The 24,046-nt window shown below is 36.9% G+C and overlaps 1 protein-coding gene across 1 annotated transcript; it reads right to left on the minus strand.

The window, feature by feature from the left end:
• Nucleotides 1-1,559: 1,559 nt before the first annotated feature.
• On the minus strand, nucleotides 1,560-14,407 carry LOC134672007 (uncharacterized). The gene is made up of 7 exons (XM_063529910.1): nucleotides 14,311-14,407; nucleotides 13,479-13,686; nucleotides 12,586-12,728; nucleotides 10,820-10,964; nucleotides 10,274-10,400; nucleotides 2,338-2,507; nucleotides 1,560-1,638 (listed from the first exon to the last, which is right to left on the minus strand). Exons 1-7 carry the CDS (start codon nucleotides 14,405-14,407, stop codon nucleotides 1,560-1,562), a joined length of 969 nt encoding a protein of 322 aa, XP_063385980.1.
• Between the last annotated feature and the right edge of the window lie 9,639 nt (nucleotides 14,408-24,046).

A 24,046-nucleotide genomic window follows, 5' to 3' on the forward strand; every position in this document is an offset into this window, starting at 1 on the left:
TTTAAGTATATACGTGACTACTTAGTATATATTTAAAAATAAATCAGGCTGAGAAATTTTCCACTATCAGTTTTTTATAGTTCTAAAATACATAAACTTGGGTATGCATTTTTTTTTGGATTTTCTTACCCACTACGCCAAATTATATTCTAAGATCATATAAGAAGGAAAAAATGGCAGAGCAATTTTCCGATAAAAATGAGCGCCAAAAAAGGAATTATCGTAAAAAAAAAATTCTCATGTTTGAGAAAAGTTTTAGATTTTTTTCTAGTATCACATACTGATACAAATCACTTATTTGGTAAAATAATTTTGGACGGAGGAATTACTCGGTTCAATATATAAACAAATTTGTATTTTTACGTATAAATACCTAACTTAGGAGTGGTTTTTTTTTGTATATTTATATGTTAGTTTCGGCTCATACTATACAATAACCAAGCAAAATTTCATCGACTGAGGAATTAATGCATGGGTCTCCATACAACAACTTGCTTCGTTTACTACACTAATAACGAAAAATACAAGTCTGTGGTAACTGGTTCCATTCCACCCAGTCTATTCAGATTTCCGTGTGGACCCATGTTTTCAGATGCAACCAGAATAGCGTTAATAGTTACTTACTAATTCATTTCAAATTAGTGGGGGGGGGGGGTCTGGACATCGGATGATGGTAGCATGACGTAGGAGGCAATGGGGTCATTTGAAGCATGATTTTTGGATGATTTTAGGGGGGGGTCAAAAATCGATGACGTAATTTATGGACAGCCCCCTAAGATCTTTTACTGTGGTAATCATACGTCGGACTACAGAGGGCAGTTTGAGGGCAAGGTAAGGTTCACAAAAAAATCTTAACTTACGAGTATTATAATGTACCTAGTATTTGTAACATAGCTGTGTTCATAGAACTTGACATGCCCAGTTAACTCATTTGTTTTGTTCCTTTCTCACAGCTGCAATTGTCTGAGTGACGGATAAAGCCAAACGAACTTTTTCGCCATTTTGACTATTACGTGTAGTCCAAGTACGTTTATGAATAACGCAGTGTAAGGTTTTCTAAATTATAATTATCATTTTCGTTATTTAACACCTTATTTTGAATTAATAAATGCAACTTTATGTAAAATGACAAATTAAAGAGTAAGTGTATCGACCATTCTGACAACTATGCGGGGTTCTCAAGGTAAAGGCAGGTGTCCATCCGCCATGCGGCGGCCATTCTGGTTCTAGCGGTTGAGCCGTACGGACGTGCACGATTAATAAGTTTAGTAGGCCGAGTGGCCATTCGAGATTTATGATTTATTTCTAGTAAGTCGATCCATTGAGTCTGTGAGTGTAATGTGTGCCATTGTTAGTTAGGTTGGGTGTGAGCCCAATTAGGATTATTGCTGGGTGTGAGCCCTCGTTATATAAGTTTGATCGGGTGTGAGCCCGTTATAAGTTTTGTCCGGGTGTGAGCCCGTTATAAGTTTTGTCCGGGTGTGAGCCCGCTATAAGTTTTGTCCGGGTGTGAGCCCGTATAAGTTTTGATTACGGGTGTGAGCCCATATAAGTTTTGATTACGGGTGTGAGCCCACAATAAGTTTGGTTGGAGCCTTATAAGATTGGATGCTGCTGTACCTACTACTGTAAGTGTACCTATATCAAAATAAACATTATACAATTATCAATGTGTGCTTTATTTATTTAGTGTGTTTACAGCAGTTAGTTGCTATGATATTTGGAATTTCACATTATAAATACTAGGTACCAAATACTAAGTACAAATACTCGAAAGTGAATTGATTGATTTGCGAACCTTACCTATCATTCTGACATGCCACGAAAATGCCCGCTGGAGTCCGACGTATGGTGGTAATTATATGAAACTGACCCAAAATACACAACACTAGGAGGCACTCGTCTATTTCCTTCCCAAACATTTGTATTCACAAATAACATATCGACTTTCCAACTCCTGCAACTCAGATGTATCCTCACCAAAATAAGTCTTTAGAATTGTATTCACTTCATTCTCATACCCAATATTGGCCAACTTTAACACCAGAGATAAAAATACGTCTTTTATTTTATCTTTCATTGTTAGGCGTACAAACTTTTAGAAACGCCGCGGGATATAAGAATAAATGTGTTGGGGTACCAATGCCTTCGAAATTGCTGTTTATTCCATAACATGAACTAACTTGTATGAATTTATGAATGTACGTACCCTATTATATATAATTTTGTCGCGCGACTCGCGCGAGTGACTTAAAAAAGTGAGTCTAAACCGTAAAATTATTCAAAGAAATTAAATATTTTGATTTCAGAAATTATTTAAAAATGTAATAATAATACAAAATTGACAATTGTAGTGATCCCATTGTCGTAGGCCGATGCGCTGCGCTGGCGCTGTCTTTGAGATCTTGAATGGATTCATCGTTCATCATAAGCTGGGAGACCAGAGCCGTTGGTGGTCGCGGATCTCCGCCTGGACACTTTTGGTACATCATGTTGAAGTTACAGTCCTAAAAAAGATATTAAGGGCTGATTTAGACGGCACGCGAACTCGGATGCGATTTTAGTTAGGTACATTGCGGACTATTGATTAAGTCCAATTTAGCCGACCGATCAAAACCCGCAATGTAATGAAACTCGCATGCGAGTTCTCGCATTGTCTAAATGAGCCCTAATAGTTTTCTCCATAGAATACGTCGACCGCGGAGGATGACCCTGATGATGATGGATGGCACACTGTGGTATTTGCGGTGAATAACTCTAAATGTCGAAATTATCAAAATACTGTTAATCTTTTTAAATTAAAATATTTAAAATAAGGATACTTAGATTTATAAGTCTGTGGTAGAACCAAACTAATTTTCTCCTGATTAAATGGACAATACAATTTAAAGTTAATATTCAAATAAGATGTTCACAGTTTTGCAACTTAATTACCTAAACTAAATAAGAAATATTTTCTAAATCTGTGACAACCTCACGCCATTATTTTAAAAGACAACAGTATTTTAATCAAAAAAGAACTTTGAGTTCTTAGTAAAAAGGTTCAGAATAAAACAAAACTCTTCAGAAGGAATTGAAGTCACTCTAATAAACTAGAATTTCAAAGGAGTATGCTAACAAGCCTCTTGAGAGTTGAGTGCGTGCACGCAGCAGTGCTTTGGAATATCATGAATAAAAATATTAGTTACATAGGATTTGTCCTTTTTCAGCGTAGGAGTGATGCTTTTAGAAATCAGTTCTGGTCGAGAATCTAGCCGGATTTAGGGCTCATTTAGATGATGTGAGAACTCGCATGCAAGTTTCATTTCGTCGGTGCGAATAAAAAAATCGCTGTGTTTTTTTACGATTTTTTTATTTTGGCATATTTGAATTCCTTTTTAAATTTCCCGTCGACCCACATAAATATTTTTGAAATATCTTTATTAGTTTTGAAAATAAAAATTCCGCTATGTGAATACAGAACAACATTTGTCCAAAAAAATAACAGAACAGAAACAAAAAATAGCTATGTGATTTTTAGCACATAACGATATTATTAAATGCCTTGTTTTCCGTCGAGGGTGATGGCGATAATGTTGCACATGGCGCTTTATTGTAGAATGGATTACCCGACATAGACCCTAAATTCCGCTATGTATCATCTATTGTAGAATGAATTACCCGACATAGACCCTAAAATCCGCTATGTATCATCTCTCGTCAGAGGCGTAGCTAGAGGATATGGCGCCCGGGGCAGACACCAAATTTGCGCCCCCCCCCCCCAAACGAAATGAACGTAAGGTGGTCACTGACAAGCCTTCCAACAGTCCAAATAGCGTGGCTGCAATCCAAAATCGGTCCGTGAATGTCAAAAACGTACAATGTTTAAATGTTTAATATTAGGATGCCGTCCATTTGGATGAATCCATTGTAACGGCATCCATTTGGAAGGCTCATCAGTGGCCTGCTTAACGAAACGAAAGGGTTATTTTTTGCTTTAATAAGTTTACTTTTAATGTAGACAAATACAGTGTAGGTACCTATGTTTTTTTAGTCCATCGGTGGCCAACAAGCTTTCGACCCACCTGATGGTAAGCGGTCACCGCATCCTATGGACGTCTACACTCCAGGGGTGTTACATGCGCGTTGCCGACCGTTTTAAAACTTATAAACTTCTTTTTTGGAGATCTCTATTCATAGGTACAGCGCGGCTTTGGACTGATTTGAAGGACCCAAGGCGGCATCCAGGTGCTCCTGTCCAAAGGTGACAGCAGTACTCAATATATGGGATCAGTCTACCCCAGAGTAAAGTATGGCGGTGGCCTCCCTTTATTGAGCACACCGAGTTTTTTTTGATACGAGCGCAGCCTACCCGGCAAGGTGGCTACAAAATTATTGGACGTCACTGATGGAGATGTCAACACCGATCGAGCTAGGCTCCCAATACTCCCTGACATGGGAAGGGTTGTGCCTTGAAAAATGAGGTTTTCTTAGCGGTAAACCCGCAAATTTGAGTCATGGTAGGATTGAATCGGATTAAATTGTCCTGGCCGCGTAGCCAAGATGTCAATCGCTTACGCTCTGTAGCGATCGAAACGCAACTGTCACTGTCGCGCTAATATGGAAGAGTGATAGAGAGACATAATGCTTTTCGTTGTCGAAGCGATAGCGATTGTAACCTTGGCTAGGCCGGCTGATCCCACACCGAAACTCTGGATAGAATGCCTCGATACCTGACACAGTTATTTCTACTATTATTTTATGGGGTCACTTCCCCATCGCTATTTCAGTTCAGTCCAGTTCAGTTATCAGTGCAAATACCACGAACAATTATTAGAAGGCAGAAAAGCAAAGCAAAGCTTCACTCCAGAATTTCTTAACAAAAGTTATAAGTCTCGAAAACTACGAAAAATCGGCTAACATCTGGTAAATGGGGTATATTCTGATAACCCATGACGAGGATTCTAAAAAAAATTATGGGCGTCAAGGTTTGGACCAGCCTGTAGGTATACAGGGTGGCTAAAAAATAACTGCATTTTCGTTGCCAGGCAGGTTTTTGGATTATACTGAGCAACTTTTACTATTAGTCCAACCCCTAAGTCGCGAAAAAAAATTTGGCTGTTTCCTGTTTCCTTTACTTTTACTGTTTCCTACTGGTCCATTTTCTATGGGAGGGTAAACTTTTTTTTTTCGCGATTTCGGGGTTAGTCCCGTAGTAAAAGTTGCTCAGTCCCAAAACCCAAAACCTTCCTGGCAACGGGAATTTAGTTATTTTTTAGCCATCCTTGTATAGTACTGTCGTCCGCATATCGATGAATGTTGTCGATTGACAACATGTCACAGATATGCAGCAGCTATTGAAGCAGCCGGCCTAGCCAAGGTTACAATCGCTATCGCTTCGACAACGAAAAGCATTATGTCTCTCTATCACTCTTCCTTATTAGTGTCACAGTGACAGTTGCGTTTCGATCGCTACAGAGCGTAAGCGATTGGCATCTTGGCTACGCGGCCAGGTTCCGTCTACTACGGCTCATATGCGCCTGCCGGACAAAGGGCTAGCGATCCATTCGCATAGGTAGTCTCTTGGAGAGTCCATAAGATGGTAACTTCGACAGGAGACCCCTAACGGAAAAGACGCGCTAACACGGGACACAACTCTGAAGCACTCGGCCCGCTCGCCTTATAAAACGAAAGCATAGCAACTCCCGCCTTGATGGAAGTTTCTTGCATAGAGTATTCGCACTGCGGGATGGTGGGCGGTAGGGCGCTACCGTCGTCTGTCAAGGTCGAGTTCGAGGCAAAAAGAGTAAGAGTAAAAGATCGGCTTTCTCTTTTGCGCTGTGGGCCAGAATACCATCCGCATTTCACACTTCACAGTGGTGGTAAATATGACTGACAAAAGTTTCGCTGCTGCCTTTTAGCAAGGCGGAGAGGTACAGGTCTTTTGCTCATTTTGGCGCCCCCCCCTTGGACGGCGCCCGGGGCACGTGCCCCCTCCAACCCCCCCCCTAGTTACGCCTCTGTCTCTCGTACTATGATACTTTGTCAACAAATCGCTATGTGTACAAACTTCACACATGACGATTTTAATGCACCAAATTTTAGTCGCTATGTAGCAAAATTTGGTTAAAATAATAATATTGTAAAAAATTACATGTAAATCTGTTTATTTTCTTCATGATTATCATGTAAAAATCATTGATCTATCAGAAAAAAAATACAGGCGCAACAAATATATTACAAACAGGAAAATAAACAGTTATTTTTGTCTCCTGAAAAGTAGCTTAAAAATGCATGGCGATTTTTTTATTCGCACCGACGATTTGCGGGCTTTGACCGGTCGGTTGAATTGGACGTAACCAACAGTCCGCAATGTAACTAAAATCGCATGCGAGTTCGCGCGCCGTCTAACTCAGCCCATATATTTGAACGATTTCTAAAACAAATGACTATTCCGCGAGTTTCATTACATTGCGTTATTTGATCGGTCGACTGAATTGATGTCACCTCAATTGTCCGCAATGTAACTAAAATCGTATGCGAGTTCGCGCGTCTAAATAAGCACGACGCACGGTGGGCTGAAAATCGGCCTCCATAGAAATAGAAACCGAAGTCTTAAATTTGAACTTTTTTTTATTGGAATAGCTTTTGTTAGGTTTTATTATGTCCCAAAATTAATCTTAGCTAATTTGGTTGGAAAAATAATTAATTATAATTTTTTTTCAAAATCTTTGTATGGCGCGTATCTAAAAAAACGAGTTTTCTCCGAAAATAAAAAGTTAACCGTAATATCCTTGCAGATTATTTAAGTACCAATTATTAATGATATTTTGACATACCGCGAACTTTTCTACCGTGTGCACTTATTTAATAAAAAATAAAAAACTTATTTTTTCATGCTGAAATAGCTTTTTCTCATTGTTTTAATCAAATAAATAATAAACATACAAGAGTTACAAGTAGAAAATTGAAAATAAAACCATTACATCCTTTACATTATTACCATTGTATCCTCTTTATTACATTATCTTTGTACTTAATGAAACAGTATTTAACAAATGACACATTGACAACTTATGAGTCTAAAATTAATGATCATTAATGAGGTCCGGTTACAATCGTTAGTAGATATTATGAATGCAGTTTAATCATTAAGGTTTTAATCATTATGCTTATAATTAGACGTAAAACTAATTATAATAGCAATGATATACTCGTAGAATGGTGGTGTTCATTAGTACTAGCAATAAATAGGTAAGGGATACATTTTATATTTTAGTTCATCTTGAGCTTCTTAACCGCTAACTTACAAGACCATAAACCATGGACAGTCTTATTACGAACTTGGACTTGTTTGTTATCCTAAAATCTCAAGGATCTAGTTTAAATCACGAAGCTTAACCTATCAGAAGAAGATCGTGACACCTTGAAAGAATTTTGCCGAAGATTTACAAGAGCTGCTACTGACAGATGGAAGAAAAGCCAACGGAACACAGAAAAATTAGAACAATTTAGAATAATGTATTCAAAGACGAACTAAATCTTTTAGTCGATGTAGTAAAACAAGGTTCTGGAACAACGAATGATGGAAACACAGCACGAAAATTTTTCGAAGATCCCGAAAAAACAGCTAATATCACTGGACTGGACAAACAACTGATTCGGAGATTTGCTGTAATTCTGCAAGCTGTCACATCAGGTGAAGTAATTGACACTGAAAAGTTTAAAGCCTATTGTAAAGATACAGCGGACGACTATATTAAATTTTACAGTTGGTATAAGATGCCCCCAACAGTGCATAAATTGCTGATCCATGGCACAGATATCATTGCACAAAATGATATTGTACCGATTGGTCATCTCTCTGAAGAAGCATCCGAGGCACGCAACAAAGACTTCAGAATGTTCAGAGAGTCGCTCACAAAAAAAAATGAGACAAGATTCGAACAGGGATGTTTTTAATATGTTACTTTTGTCTTCCGATCCTGTCCTTTCTTCAATGAGGCCAACAATAAGTGGAAAAAAGAAACAGGCTTTCTTCCCTGAAACTTTAGAATTATTCATTTGTCTGGAACCTCAAGAAGAAGAAGTGACAGATACCTCAAATGTGTACCCTGATTCTGAAATGGACACGGATTCGGAAGTAAGCGACCAGGAAAACTAAACTTTCAGGATTCCAATATTAGCATTAGAATACTTTTAATTAGGATAGCATTACATATACTTATTTCTGTTTTTATGTAAACCTATTATTGATAATGTTACTGATATTTATTTAATTAAGTAAATTCGTAGTAACTACTAATGATTGTAACCGGACTTTATTAACGATCATTAATTTTAGACTCATCAGTTGTCAATATGTCAAATTTGTTAAATATTGCTTCATTAAGTACAAAGATAATGTAATAAAGAGGATACAAGGGTAATAATGTAAAGGATGTAATGGTTTTATTTTCAATTTTCTACTTGTAACTCTTGTATGTTTATTATTTATTTGATTAAAACAATGAGAAAAAGTTATTTCAGCATGAAAAAATAAGTTTTTTATTTTTTGTTAAATAAGTGCATACGGTAGAAAAGTTCGCGTTATGTCAAAATATCATTAATAATTGGTACTTAAATCATCTGCAAGGATATTACGGTATACCTTTAATTTTTGAAAAAAAATCCGTTTTACTCGTACGCTCCATACATTTGCTTAGAACAAAAATTCACTACGCGTAAGTTATTGGTTCGATCAAACTCAAATTCATTTTTTGTATAACTCAAAATAACGAGTATAACCGTATTAAAATAAAAAAATAAAATAATAAAAATAAATTATATATATCGATTTAAAAAAAAAAAGTGCACCCATTAGGAAAATTCTAATTGTGTGGAAAAATCAAGAATAATTGGTTTCAAAATCATCTGTCAGGATATTACGGTTAACTTTTTATTTTCGGAGAAAACTCGTTTTTTCTGATACGCGCCATACAAAGATTTTGAAAAAAAATTATAATTAATTATTTTTCCAACCAAATTAGCTAAGATTAATTTTGGGACATAATAAAACCTAACAAAAGCTATTCCAATAAAAAAAAGTTCAAATTTAAGACTTCGGTTTCTATTTCTATTTCTATGGAGGCCGATTTTCAGCCCACCGTGCGACGGTTCAAGAACTTGCATTGCATTCGATACATTACTAACTACAGAGTACTAATATAAATTCAGTCGATCCAGCAAATACGGCAATGTAACGAAAATATCATGCAAGTTGCGGAACCGTCTAAATGGGGCTTTACTAGCGATGGGGCTGTGCTCAATGCTCATTAAAGGTTCATTGCAAATACAAATTAGAGTTAGCTCTTCGTCCGACTATAGCCGAAAAACGCAAACTGCTGGAAAAACGATTCTCCTAAAAATCTCTAAAATAAGCGTTTGAGCGCAAGAGGCGTATTCTAAGAGATTCTGTGATCTGTACAGTCGCCATCAGATATATCGGAGCGGTCAAGGTGTACACATTGTAGGTACACAATAGGCGTCTTCAGATATTTATGAGCGCCTTGACCGCTTCGAATAAATATGACTGGACTTACTCATCAGCTCATCACGCGAATTTTTTTAACATTAGCTTATGTGAATGATCTAAAATCTTTACACTCCTATATATTATATAAAAAAAACTTTTAAAATGGAGAGCTATCTCAACGGTGTAAATGATCTAAAAACTTACTTGTGTGTGAGTACGACTATTGTCAGTTCGACGTTTTTATGTCGACATTTTTATACTTCGTAAATTTTAATTCCGACTTTTTTATATCTCGACATTTTTACACATTGTCAATTTTCATTTTCGACTTTTTTATTTATTGACATTATTCAGTATTTAGACATTTTTATACCCCGTAATTTTTCCATGCCGACATTAGTCGCCTAAATCTAATTAGCTATAGTTGGCGTACACCCGTGTTGATTAATATCTACTTATATTTAATTACACAAACGGGTCTACCGCGATATAATTTCATTGTTTTTACCTTTAATTCCGACGTTTCTGCTGGGTTGCACCAGCTGTGGTCACGGAAAGACTGACGTCCCAACAAATGTCAACGGAGATATTAATAAAACACCACTAAACTACCCGAAATGCAACATGCATGCTGGTGCAACTCAGCTAAAACGTCGGAATTAAAGGTAAAAACAATGAAATTATATCGCGGTAGACCCGTTTGTGTAATTAAATATGTGTACAAAACGCGAGAGTTTAAAGTGTTATAATATCTACTTACAAAATATTTAGGTACTTTACCTGAAAAACTTCACCCTCAGATATAATAGTTGAAAATTTCTGCAGCAAAATTGACTGTTCAGAAGTGCATTTGTCCGCAAAATTCAACAGGACCTCCAAAGTGCACCGACGGAAACGGGTCTTTTCACTGCAACAAACCTGACTTTTATAACGAATAAACGTTTCAAAAGTTTGAGAATTGCTGACGATCAAACAAGGTATTGAATTGAACCCATAGATGAACGTTTTTTAAAGCGAGGCGAGGCGTTCAATCAGTTTTTGACTTTGAGTCCAAAACTCGCTGCACACCGAAGGTATTGAAAAAGCCGAGGAGGACGCCCGTTCGCTAAACCATTTTATAATATTATGGAATTTATATGAAATACTACACAATGACGTCACGGTGAACTCACCTACTTTCTATTTTTCTATATGATTTACTAAATATAAATTGTGTTTATATAACTGCTATCTATGTATTTATATTATCTGGTGCTTTATTTCATTGCATGGTATGAAATAATTTATTTTAAATACAGTTAAATACCCTATTATTAGTTCACATACCAGCACAAATAGAAGTGAGTTTCATAATGCGCCCAGTTTTTTGTAGCAGCTTTACGTTGGTCCGTGTGGAATTTCATGTTAAAGAAACAAGTTGTCCAGTCCTTTGATATCGCTGTGATGCATTTATCCATGGGCATGTCGAAGTCTTGTAAAAATAAATAATCTTATTACATTTGGGCCCTACAGAAGACCAGCGCTGGCTTTATAGCTAGCATTATGCTGAGTTGGGTCCATTTCGTGATGCACACTTATTGTTCTCTTCTGTTCTTGCTGTTGTTGTCTGTACATGTTCGTACATGTTTTGTGATCGTCACGAATAAAAATCTTTTATCTTTTTTACATTTCTAAAATTGACTGTGTCTGGAACAGTCAATTTTCTAACTAAACGAACAACGTCCATACAATATCGCGCTCAATGGCGTGCCTTTTTATTATTTATCCATTTTAGCTTTATAATTATGTAGTATAAAGTATGTCACATACTGCTTTTATGACTTTTAACCCTTATCCAGACCGCACCAGTCTACAAGGTTTTTCCAAAAAATCCAAATATATTCCAATCAATCCAGCTTTGATGATTCATTTGAAGGCAAGTCATATTTTTCGAAAGTGCAATCTAATTTGAACCTTAAATCGGAATGCTAAAGTTGCAATTCTATTTGTGCGTATGTGGTCGATATATCGGACTTTGCCTAGAAAAGGGTTAAACGTAAAATCCGACTAATCATTAAATTATTAGTTATCAAACCATTTTCTACAAGTTGATTATTATACCTACTTACGAGTACCTTTTATCTAAGTACATCACAAGCTTAGAGTGCTCACTACATACATATGTCGGCGGCCGATCGTAAGATCAGGCATATCGTGAAATTCCTAGGCATATCGTGACACGTGAAAATATTTGACTCGTTCCTTGAGTCGACGGAGCCCCGCTACCTACGCGCAGCTTGGGCAGTTTGCCCTTCGGGCATCTGAAGCAACCTAACGAACCTATCCTACCTATATATTGGTTTAATGTGACTATCGTCAAAACATTACACAGGAACATTACGATCTGCCTGAACTTACGATCGGCCGCCGACACATACATAGATAAAAACACATTTATAATAAGTACTAAGCGAGCTTTGCGAAAACTTATTTGTAATAAAATTCAAGCTTTAATAAGTATCATGTCTTAGGCGAGTTGAAAATTAATATTAATATGTTTTACCATACCTCCCGTACAACTTATTATTATTAAGTAAAGAAACTGATGTATGGGCTCTAAGCTTAACTTATTTCTCTATGCTATGACTGAGGATCTTGCTAAAAAGGTAAGCCCATCTTCATAAAGGGCCAGCCCACACTAGCGTCTCCCGAGCGTCGGCGTGTAGTCAACTCTATGGCTTGGGCTATAACCGCGAAAATCGAAGTTCGCAAATTGCGGGCATTTTTCTCTGTCACTCTAATTACGCCTTCAATTGAGTAAAAGAGAAAGATCCCCACAATTTGCGAATTTCGGTTTCCGCGGTAGCCCCTCAGGTCAGAGCATAAAATCTTTTTTTTTTACCTATTGCAGACATCACTTTTTAAATCTACTGCTAAACCGATTTTTTTCTACTGAATATTTCAGATTTCATCAGGCAATACTGCTGCGCAGTGACAACATTTTCCATAGCGCTAACTTGACGCCGACGCTCAAGAAACCCTAGTGTGTGGCGGCTCTAAATCAGAAGCGCAGCTTTGTCTAGTCCAGAGTAATGAAAACAAATTTGACTTACGCACTGAAAATCTGTCGTTGTGACACACTTTATCAATAACGTGAAGTTGCCCGTCGATCGTGAACTCGTTGAAATTCTTATCCGTGACGTCTCGGCAATCCGTGTTCCAATCGTATTCACAGGTTGCGAGGTGCTTCAATGCTCTGTAAAAGCAAAAGCAGTTTACCATATCGTCGAGCGACAAGCAATAATCACTAACTAATACTATTGAAATTATTGGACAATAAACCATGTTACAAGTGTAATAAAGTACATTGTTACTTTAATTTTTTGATAGTATGTAGTGAATTTTGCTTGTCACCCGACGATATACTACTGTCAAAGAGAATTTAGTATATATAGGCGGATTGTCAAAGTAATTTTTGTAGCCGCAGTACTGCCATCTTTCGCCCGCCTGCCAAAACTTTTAGAACGTCATTTGACTTTGATCTTTGTTCTTTCACTGATATGTGTTAAATTTGTAATTATTTTACTTTGTCAATCCTCTATATCAAATTCTCTTTGCTACTGTTAACTGTTTTGACAACTAAATGTGTTTATTTGTAGACGTAAGTACTGTAGTAATTTGAATCAATGTGATGTTTATGCGTATACCTATTTACCTAGTGGTAATTTGACACCTAAATCTACATATATGGCAGCATTGCCTACTTGGTGATATTATAGTCGCACCAAAGTCTGTCTGCAGCGGATTTGATATCCCACGCAGTATAAGTGTTATGTATACGTCATAATTTCATAGAAGTATGACGTTTAAAATGACACTTGCACTGCGTGGGCGATCAAAATCGCTGCAGACTTTTCACGGTCTGACTATATCTTAGTTTCAATGCTATTTTTTAGGTTATAAAAATCCAACAAAATGAAACTGTATGATAATGATTAATACTTACTTGCACCAATTTCTTAATTCATTAGACAAAGGCAGGATTATCGTCGAGTTATAAATCTTTCCAGCTTGATAAGTACAATTGCCAGAGTACTCTTCAAAATCCTCGCACAGAATATTCTTGCTCTCGAGTGGTATTATTGAGGTGGTATGAGTATGTATCGTATTGTTTTGCCGCGAGCTTGTGAACGGATTGATAGGTTCGGGCTCATCTGTGATATAGCAGAATTAATACATAATTACTTCTAATTTTAGGATTCGTTTTTTTTATCTTTTCGTACATTATCCTTATTAACTATAATATTATAAATGTGAAAGAAGCTCTGTCTGTCTGCCTGTTACCTCATCATTATTAGGTTACTAAACATTAATATTAGGTTTAATGTCAAAAAAACAGTCCGTAACAAAAAGTAAATAATTAATATCCTCTCGTCGGTCATTCGTAAGGGTGATGAGGATATGGGGATCTAATGATAAAGTATTTACTGTGGATAATGAAACCCCTCGGATGCGCCTCAATTTGTTTAGAGTGACACGAACCTGGCGTAAAATGCCGCTTCCATACAATTGAAGTTAAACACTCATTTTAAAATAACATATAATAAGGTCAATGCGGCCAAATTAGTGATAAGGGAAATTCCATCAATAAACGTTATTCTACACAATTGGTAATTTCCTCGACAAAGCAGCGACTGCTGAAATTAAAAGCAATCGCTGCTTTGTATTTTGGCTTCACTTATTAACATATACTGATTGGCCGTAAGGTACTATGCTTTAACATTCCCTATGCAATATTCCTCTACAATAAAATTATTAAGCATGTAACTGAAAAATACCTTCATTAGCGTCTAGGTCATTGAGTTTCTCGATAAACTGCCTCGGCGTATTTTCATCGTAGTCATTAGTGTCTGAAAAAAACAAACGTGTTGACATAGCTATATACATACAGAACGACACTTCCCTTATATAAACTTCATTATTTCTGAAAGTATACTTCTGAGAGATAATGTGCCCGTATAAAAAGAAATATCAGGAGAATTAAATCTACGTGATACTAAAATTTCGAGATTCGGTTTAACTGAAACTACGTTTACTCTATGTTTGCTGCGGGGTCCTTTCCTTAATGCACAAACTCGCCGAACCAAAACCCACTACAGTTTAAAAAGCTAAATTCCGTCGTTCGGTTTGCGTTAAACTCTAAAATCCCTGCAAATGCAAGGTTTCAACGTCCAATATATTCACGCAGACAAATTTTGGGTAGTTTTATAGTTTGTGCGATTGTTTTCCATTTCCACGGAGATGAGTATGTTATGTTTATGTACAGAATAGCCGCAAGTTCATGGATGGAGCAACCACTTTCGGTTCAGATGGGATGGGAAAAATCATTTTTCGTTTTTACTTGACTTATATTCAAATTAATTGTTTGGTTGCTACAATAGCAGAAAAAATTAAAATCAAAACTGACAAATTGACTACGATCTTGGACGGTTCACTGTTGTAATCTAATGATACAAATAAAATAAAATAGTCACTCACAGTAACTGTTAACAGAGCAAATAATTGATATGAAAAACATTACAACTCGATGCATCTTGTCTTGGGGTATTATTTGTGTTCATAATTGTTATAACATAATTTCAAACAAAACCAAAATATTATTTACAAAATTCTGTAACGTTGACAAATTTGACAGTCTGTAATGTTGGACAATCTCCCATAGACTTTGGCGGGAGACGTTTGAGTTTTTAACACAGGAGAATGAACAAGATCTTTCTGCTGGGTTCTGGGTTCATCCCAAAGTTCATCCCAAGTCCAACCTGCCAATCTATGAAAAAGAAACATCCAATAAAGAATTTAAATAAATCTCTTACCTTTAGTAGTTTTTGAGTTTATTGCGAACACAACACACGCAGCGGAGAACTTTGTTTTATAAGGTGTAGTGATAGTGACATGTAGGTATATTATTATGTTTATAGGTTAAGTAATTTTTTTACTATCGTGCTTTATGTATAAGCTGTTGTGGCAATAAATTAATAAATTACTATCTTCTTTCTTTCTTCAAAAAAGTTTATTACAAATATCATGATCGTAAGAAATGAAATTTTGTACCTAGGTACGTCAAATAGACTTGAAAGAACATTATTTTAACTCCAATTAACCAATGCTGCAGGCCGCAAACGTAAGTACAAACCGGAGTTTCAGGAACCCGGCTTTGTAGAGCACCGCGGTATCTAATTCCCTGGTAGGTACTGGGACGAGAATAGTTTCAACCTTATTTACATAGAATTAAACCCACTTCCAGGGACTAACAGATGCGGTAAGATGCTGCTAAGTTAATACATAATTGTTTCCTGAAGTTCTAACAATGTGTCCGTGTAGCGAATGCGTGTAGTGAACGCGTCAAACGTTCCTACTCGTACATACATTGCTCGAATGCTCGCGCTTCGCACACTCACTGCACACAACCAGCTGTTGCACAGTCAATTTCAAGCAAACGCGCATTTCACAGTGTCACACAAGGTTAATCAATATAAAAGTTGTCATAATTAATTTCATTATGTAATTGTGTAAGTAGGCTGTCCATCACAATTCAACGCGGTAACGTAACGAGTGTGATGGGCACCTTTGCGTCGGAGGTTGCGCGGGGAGGCTTCTTTCTGTAGTTCTTATCTAGCTTGATTAATTTTTAGATATACCTATAGGGTTCTTAGTTGTAATTTGATTTTATCCATATTCATATGTTTATTTCATAACTTAAGTTATTTATTTGTCTTTTTATTGTCTTATTATTTATTGGAAAAAAAGTAGGTATCATAAAGCTGTAGAATTTATACCTAAGTCAAGTATATGTAAGTAATGAAATCACATTTTATTATTGTCGAAAGAATATATCTGCTAAAAAAAATCCTTTTAAGTAAAGCATAAAACTGAATGATTTCTTAAAAGTTTTTGTTTATTTATGGAGCCTAAGCGTGCACCCTTTACCAGCCCAGCCTACCCTTATTACAAACCGCCTAGCCTACTTAACTTTAAAATCATAGTTTTCTCTATGATTTGGATCATTAATTGCTACATTAATTTGCATCATTGAAAATAGAGCTGTGAAACTCCCTATATACTTAAGTCAAAACCTATGTTGCAACAAGAAGAGTTACGCCAAGAAAAGTCTGGAGAGATTTGGACATCACACGCAGTGCCAGTGTTATTTATACGTCATAATTTCATAGAAGTTTGACGTTTAAAATAACACTTGCCCTGCGTGGGCTATCTTAATCTCTGCAGACTTTTCTTGGTCTAACTCTAGCTACACTTATTAAGCTTGATACTTACCATTGCCTGTCCGAGAATCAGGTGGGTCGAAGTTTGAGATTGTTTTTATAATTAAAGTCTTTCGTAATATCCTTAAATCTTCCTAAACCTCTGCTTCCCCTTTGTTTAGGCAGGATTACGTAAATGTCAAAATAAAATATTATTTTTTTCTTTTTTAAACCTTTATGACTCAGCAAGCAAGAGGAGAATAATTGTTATATGTCAGCTCATAAAACTGTACTTTTTTTGCATTCGTTATGAAATATTATTATTTATGAAACTTTATTTTGGTCACAAAAAGCTTCAAACTAGGTAACTGTAATAACATTTTAAATTTTTTTTAACGAAGGTTTGTTACCTACCATTTAACTAACAAAAGGACATATATTGCATTATAGTCAACCCCAAGAGGTTATCCTGAATATTCTAGATATTATTAATATTTATTTTAATACTAAAACAGAATTTTGTCACGTGCACTGTCTTTACAAAGACTTTTAATAATGCAGGACTTTTGAGTATTAAATCCGTGATCTATATTTAAAATCCATCATTAAATAGCACGTTTTCATAATAATGTATAACATGGATAAATAAATAAATTACAATATAAAATATGTTAGATACCTATATAATACTTTGTTTGCATCGGGGTTAAACACACGCTCTTTGATGCAAATCACCTCGTTACTGCAACTGAACAATATCACCAGTCTCATGAACATACCAACACATGCACTTCCCAGACAATATGTCTTTTGTACCGCTGATCATTCACCCAACAATGCAACCCCTTTACCGACCAATAAAACACCAAGAAACCCTCTCCCTCAGACAATAGAGTTCGAAATTCTTTGACAACTTATCTCCATTCAGTGGCATGGAGATCAAGTGCTGTTGAACTTTATTTATAAGGAGATAGGGATGACATTCGTTTAGTAGTTTAAAAGTAATAAAGACTAGATCCGAAGACTGGAATCTCATTAGCGGTTGACCTAAATCGATGGTAGCATTGCAAGTAGGGTAAATGCATCGTTTGGCGGTTTTCATGTAATTAGTGAAATGCGTGAGTAAAGCAACGTCAAAGCGTTTTGAGGGCCATTAATTTATATTGCAATGTAGAGTGAACAGTGAACACTTCTGGAGTTTACTTTGAAGTGCCTGATACTCGGTAATACTTGTTTATTGCGTCGCTATTGCCATTTTACTAGTCCAATTTTTTGATACAGCAGAGGTTCATTAATAGCAATAAAACAAGTAGAGTCCGTCTCTATCATTGTCATTATAAACGTCAAATTTGTCATTAATGATGACATTTCACAAACTGAAATAAATGTCATTTACTACGCAAAAGTGACCAAGGCCTCAGGCGTCCAGTGTCCCAGGCTGGAATTGAACCAGCGTCCTCTGCTATCGCGGCAGGTGCCTGACATTATACAATTTATACACACACGGAAATGAATGCAATTGCTAGTTAGCTTAGTCTCTCCCAAGAGAGGGACCTCGGGCCGAGCCAACATACCAATCGCTTACGCTCCGTAGCGAACGAAACGCAACTGTCACTGTTGCACTAATATGGAAAAGTGATAGAGAGATACAAATCAATTCTTTGTCGTAGCGCAAGATTGTCACTTTGGCTAGGCCTGCAGGAATGCGTGTTAAAAATCTTAGTGGTTTTATGAGCCCACCGTGTATGTTAGGTAATTATTTGGCTTGGCGCCGCTTTCAAACATACCAGTTGTTAGCGCTTATAAAAGAGATCCTACATTACATACTTGGCAATAATATATGTTTAGCAAATATACCGGGTGTGGCCTGTAACATGAGCAAATAATTAAAACATAGATTGTACTCCTCAAACGGTGACACTTTTGTTCAACAACTTTTAAAAAATATGAAGTATTTAGACTCCCTATATTTCATACAAAATAAATATTATCTTCAATGGATGCCATCGCCGCGCCATATCATTGTGATTGACGTTGCTTGTCAAGCCTTAAACATAACAAAATTCGCAATTTATTCGCGTCTTTGAATAACCTTTAAAGTGTATTAAAAATAAAGTGTAATAAATCAAAGTACAAGTTATTTTCAAAAGTCGCTGAACAAATGTTGATCAGTATGAGGAGTACAGCCTACAGTTAAATTTTTTGCTCATATTACAGGCCACACCCGGTATGTATGCCATTTACTCGCGATCGTGACTCCAAATCTAAAGTTGTTTCAGGATCACATTGCGCTTGTTCGCGAGCGGTGATGAATACTCCCGATACCAATAAACATTTTTCTAATCTCTCCATGTCAACTGGTTGCGCCCGAATAATCCCTTATTAAATTCCGTGCGTGCTTTGCGATTTGCTCTCTGTCAGTGTTTCATGTTAATACCTCGTTTATTGCTTCTATTGAACGACTGGAGGTTTATTGCCGATTTTAAAAACTATACCAATATGTACCTGTTTAGAGTCTGTGCGGAAAGAGAAGAGTCGTGGGATTTGAGGGCGCGCCAGTGCTATTTTATGGTTTTTGCTATGCTGACAACACTGGTCACGTGATTATAGTACGACACTAAAGGTCATGATACTTGAATCCCTTTTGTTCCGGTTTTTTACCACGGCTTACTAAACGGAGCCTGGTGGTGGTGTCGGCTCGTCAACTCAATCCTCTGATTTAGCGCAGGCACTAGTTTTCTTTTTAAAACACACTTGTATTTATATCTCAGATACTAAAAAGTGCTAAAACTATTTAAGAATCTGCCCAATACAACTGTAATTTTAGTACCAAACAAGATATGAGTCTCATTTATGTACTGCCTAATCTGTGCAGTCCAACAGTTATTAAAACCGGGTAGATCGGGTAGAAATTGGGCAATAGAACTGTAATTTTATCTGGGATATATTTCACCCATTGTAAACTTGACTAGTAATGTATGTGTACATTATTAAAAATAAATATGAATATGAATAAAAATAGTGCATAAGCAGGTAGGCCTTATTGGGATATGTCCGGTTCTCTCATCTCACGATATTTTACTTCGCCGAAAAGTCACTGATAAATATGAAATATAATTTCGTAACTAACAGAACCTACAAATAAAGAAATATTTTATTAGAAAAAGTTTTATTCTTTGTAATCGAAGTCTGAATTAAAATATTCAATGTCACTTATGTTTGAGCTAGCTTCAAAACAACCAGGGACACTCATAGAACTATTTTCATCTGAACTGGATGTGCTTGAATCCGGCACGTAGATTACGAATTCTTGCATATCACCTACTTAGCGGTCTTTTATTCGAGATACCGTTGGTACTTTTACACAATCCTGAAAAAGAAATTACATATTAAATATGCATAAAATGGCAAGTATCAAGACTATTTGTCAGTTATTTTAAAGATCATGAATGACCTGCATATTTATGAAAATTAATATATTTTGAATGAATATACTTACCGATTATGTACCGGAGACAAGTTACTTAGGGGGCTTATTAAATAGGTAATTATTTAATATTAAATACAACATCAATACCCGCGAATAGCGGAAACACGTTCCGCGACTTTTTGTAAGTCGATAGTCGGCTTTTAGCCGTTTTCTTTCCGCTGACAAAACCGAACAATGTTAAATATAATTTTCCTTGTGGTTTTATGTACGGTTTTATCGTGTTTTGAAATTTTTTTATACATAAAACTTGCGGTTTTTGTTAATAAAAATATACATTGACAGAAGTTTGTTTACTTTATACAAGACAGGTGTCAAAGGTTTGATTGCCATATAAAATTTAAAATGTTAGTTCCCGTTTCTGCCACGACTCTTCTCTTTCCGCACAGACTCTATACCATAATTGCAGTAATGGATTAGATATTTTGGCCACGATTTAATACTGAATGAATACGTAATATGGTAGTAATAATATGTAGGTGCGTATCGAATGTTAGGAGAGTGATATGAGTATTATTTTATTCTGATGGAGCACAGTAATAGGACATCAAATGGGTGTAATTTCCTACCTAAATCATTTGTCAAGTTTTAGGTTCAGGTTGATACGGCGTAATGTCTTCTTCTACCTAGCGTTATCCCGGCCTTTGCCAGGGCCCGCTTTCCTACTTGCTTTCCTCCACTTTGCGCGATCCTGGGCGTCGCCGTCGTCTCGTGTGAGCCCGTTCACGCTCATATCTGCTTTCACGACATCGAGCCATCGCTTTTTTGGTCTGCCGCGGGGTCGGGGGCCGTCAAGGGCTAGGTTAAGGCATATGTTTCCTACGTAGTCAGCTGGCCTGCGACAAACGTGGCCGAACCACCGGAGGCGACATTCTTGGAGCTTCTCTGCTACGTCACGGACTGCGAGGCTGCCACGGATGTACTCGTTACGGATGCGGTCAGCGCGCGTAACGCCGCACATCCATCGCAGCATCTTCATCTCAGTAACGCGAAGCTCCTGAACATGCCTTCCAAGAACCGGCCACGTCTCGGCGCCATAAAGTAGGACTGGACGGATAATACACTTATACACTAGCCCTTTGAGTCTAAGCGGTATTCTGCGGTCGCAGATGACTCCTGTGACCTCCCGCCATTTAGACCAAGCCGCGCTGATTCGGGCTCGGATGTCGTGATCAATGATCCCGGACTCATGCAGTACTGATCCCAGGTACTTAAACTTGTCCGTTTTCACGGCAGGTTCGTTCGGTTTAATGTATCATTAACATTATTGTCATCAATTTTGTACAGTCAACAACAGAGCTATGAATACAGGCAAAGTGCCAAAAATATGTATACACGACCTTAATGTACAGGCAATAAAGTACTGTATACATATTTTTGACACTTTGCCTGTATTCATAGCTCTGTTGTTGACTGTACCATTACCTTTTTGTGATTATTCTGCGTATTAATATAAATGTTGATGTTGCGAGTAAAGTAAACGTACTAGTGCTCGACATGCTAATGCCCAATAGATGAGACCCTGCTGTCACCTTTATTGACAATGGCTTAAGTTTCAAGATAACATGTACTGGGACCGCGTCGAGCACCAGTACGTGTACCTTATCAAAGCCCCATTTAGACGGTTCAATAACATAGTATTTGATCTCTGAACGACTGAATTAATTGTACTCTGTAGTTAGCAGTGTATCGAATATTGCATGCAACAGATGCAATAGTTGTTCAAGTTGTATGTACGCCATCTTGTTTAATACGTAGTACAACAGTCGATTAGTCGTGGCAATGTTAATAAATGTATCGGAGACTATATACAAGGCACATGCTAGCGTCTAGCGTTTACACAGGACCAGCATAAGAGTGACCCCTTATAATGACAAATGCTAGAATTTTGAGGTCAACTTATATCGGATGGTCTACGCTTGTTAAGAGGGTAGCGGCCACGAGGACTTAACACAGTGAATAAAATGTTTTTTCGAAACAGACAACTAACCAGACCTGTTTACCATCACAAACTAAAATAGGATAACTTTTGCTACGCCTGTCTGTTTTATTTAATTTTGAATATTACCTATTCGTTAAATATAAGTGTCAAGAGCATGTACTTGCCGTTATAATAGAGAAAACTTTTGCATACTTCTGATTATTTACAAGAAATAAATCCAACAAAGAGACAATTACTTACACTGAGAGAAAAATCATCACCAGGAATTAAAAAACAGTTCTGTACTGGGGGAAAAAATTATGTTTTAGTAATAATTATGGACGTTTCACTATTTCTGTAAAGTTTATTTAAACAAACTGCTCAGTAATCCCAAATATAATTTCGACAAACAGATAATAGAAATTGCAAGAACTAATATAAATTGCAAAAGTCAATTTGTTCCTATTAGTTGACTCTCCTTGTCCCCGGATTAAGTTTATTTTTGTAATTCTAAGTGTGTTTTTGTTGTACTTTTCTCTCAGTGTAGGTAAAAAAATATTTTTCGTAGTGTCAGTATCCGAGAAAAATATCTATAGGTATTTCTGACAAATGGCCGACTACTAGCCTTCTTAAAATATGAGAACAAAAGTCCTATGTCATCCGGCACGCTCTCTAGCTAATGCCTGGACTGCTATTAACAACGCTTACCGTGCGCAGTGCCACTTCAACCAACTTGTATCTGACCACGGCTTGTACACAATGATAGCAAAGTTCGGGGTCAGCTTAATATGTCTAGGAACTCTTAGTCATAGACGGGAGCAATAGAGAACAAGATAATCACATTTTAACTGGTTGCAGATTGCACGAACAAACTGTAACTGGATCGCAACGACATTAAGCTTTTGCTAGGTAAGCTTCAGATATCGTACGCTTGAAACAAAAACATTTCTGACAATCATATTATTATGAATATCTAAGTATGTATGTACGCCTGCCGCTTTGAGTATGAGGACGCCGATGGCGCCCGGTTTTGGAACGCATACAGCGTGCCACATACGTCGGGCGCCCTACGCCCGCCACTCTTAGTATGAGGGCGCCGAAGGCGCCCGGTTTTGGAACGTTGACAGTCATGTTTTAAATGAAAATTAGGTAAACAAACTAGATAATTAGGTGGAGTCGGACTAAGCTATCTCTGGATGGCGTTAATGACAAATGTGTATGAAAATGTGACGTTTATAATGAATGACACTCCATTACTGGTGCAGAGTTAGTTTAGACGGATTCTATACGTATATTTCTTAGGTGTAAAACATGTATATAATAGCAAAACCGAAATAATAGTATGGTTTTAGCTCACCATCATAAAAAATTCTATAGATTTACGGAATGTTTTAATTCGAAAAGTACCTATATTAAAGTATGCGCTTTATTGGACAGCAAATCCAAACTAAAATTTCACCACCCTAATCCTAGGTAGCTCTCAACTACCCACGACGCATATACTATACATATAGGTATGTACTGATAATAATAAGTCAATGAAAAGCCAGTTTGAAATTGGAATTTACCTCTTGACAATACGATAAACATTGGAATGACTTTTCAATTGTCACTTACGGTTGTTATACATATAAGGGAAGTATTATACTATACTCTAGTACTATTGTGCCGTCTTAATTCACCTCTGTTGCTCGTATTACCTGAGGGAAGCTCTAGTACCTGAATGGCTTACGTATCTCGGTCCTACAATCCTTTGTTCACATTATTGTTAGGTCACAAGCTGGACGCAAGTCATAATTGGATGTATGCTACAGTGCTACACCGATGTACAACATCGAAGCATCTGAGCAGACTCTTATATAAAAATACAGGATATAAAAACACGATCTAAAGTCTCGATGGGAGAC

The sequence above is a fragment of the Cydia fagiglandana genome, chromosome 2 (assembly GCF_963556715.1).
Source record: "Cydia fagiglandana chromosome 2, ilCydFagi1.1, whole genome shotgun sequence".
Taxonomy (NCBI): Eukaryota; Metazoa; Arthropoda; class Insecta; order Lepidoptera; family Tortricidae; genus Cydia; species Cydia fagiglandana.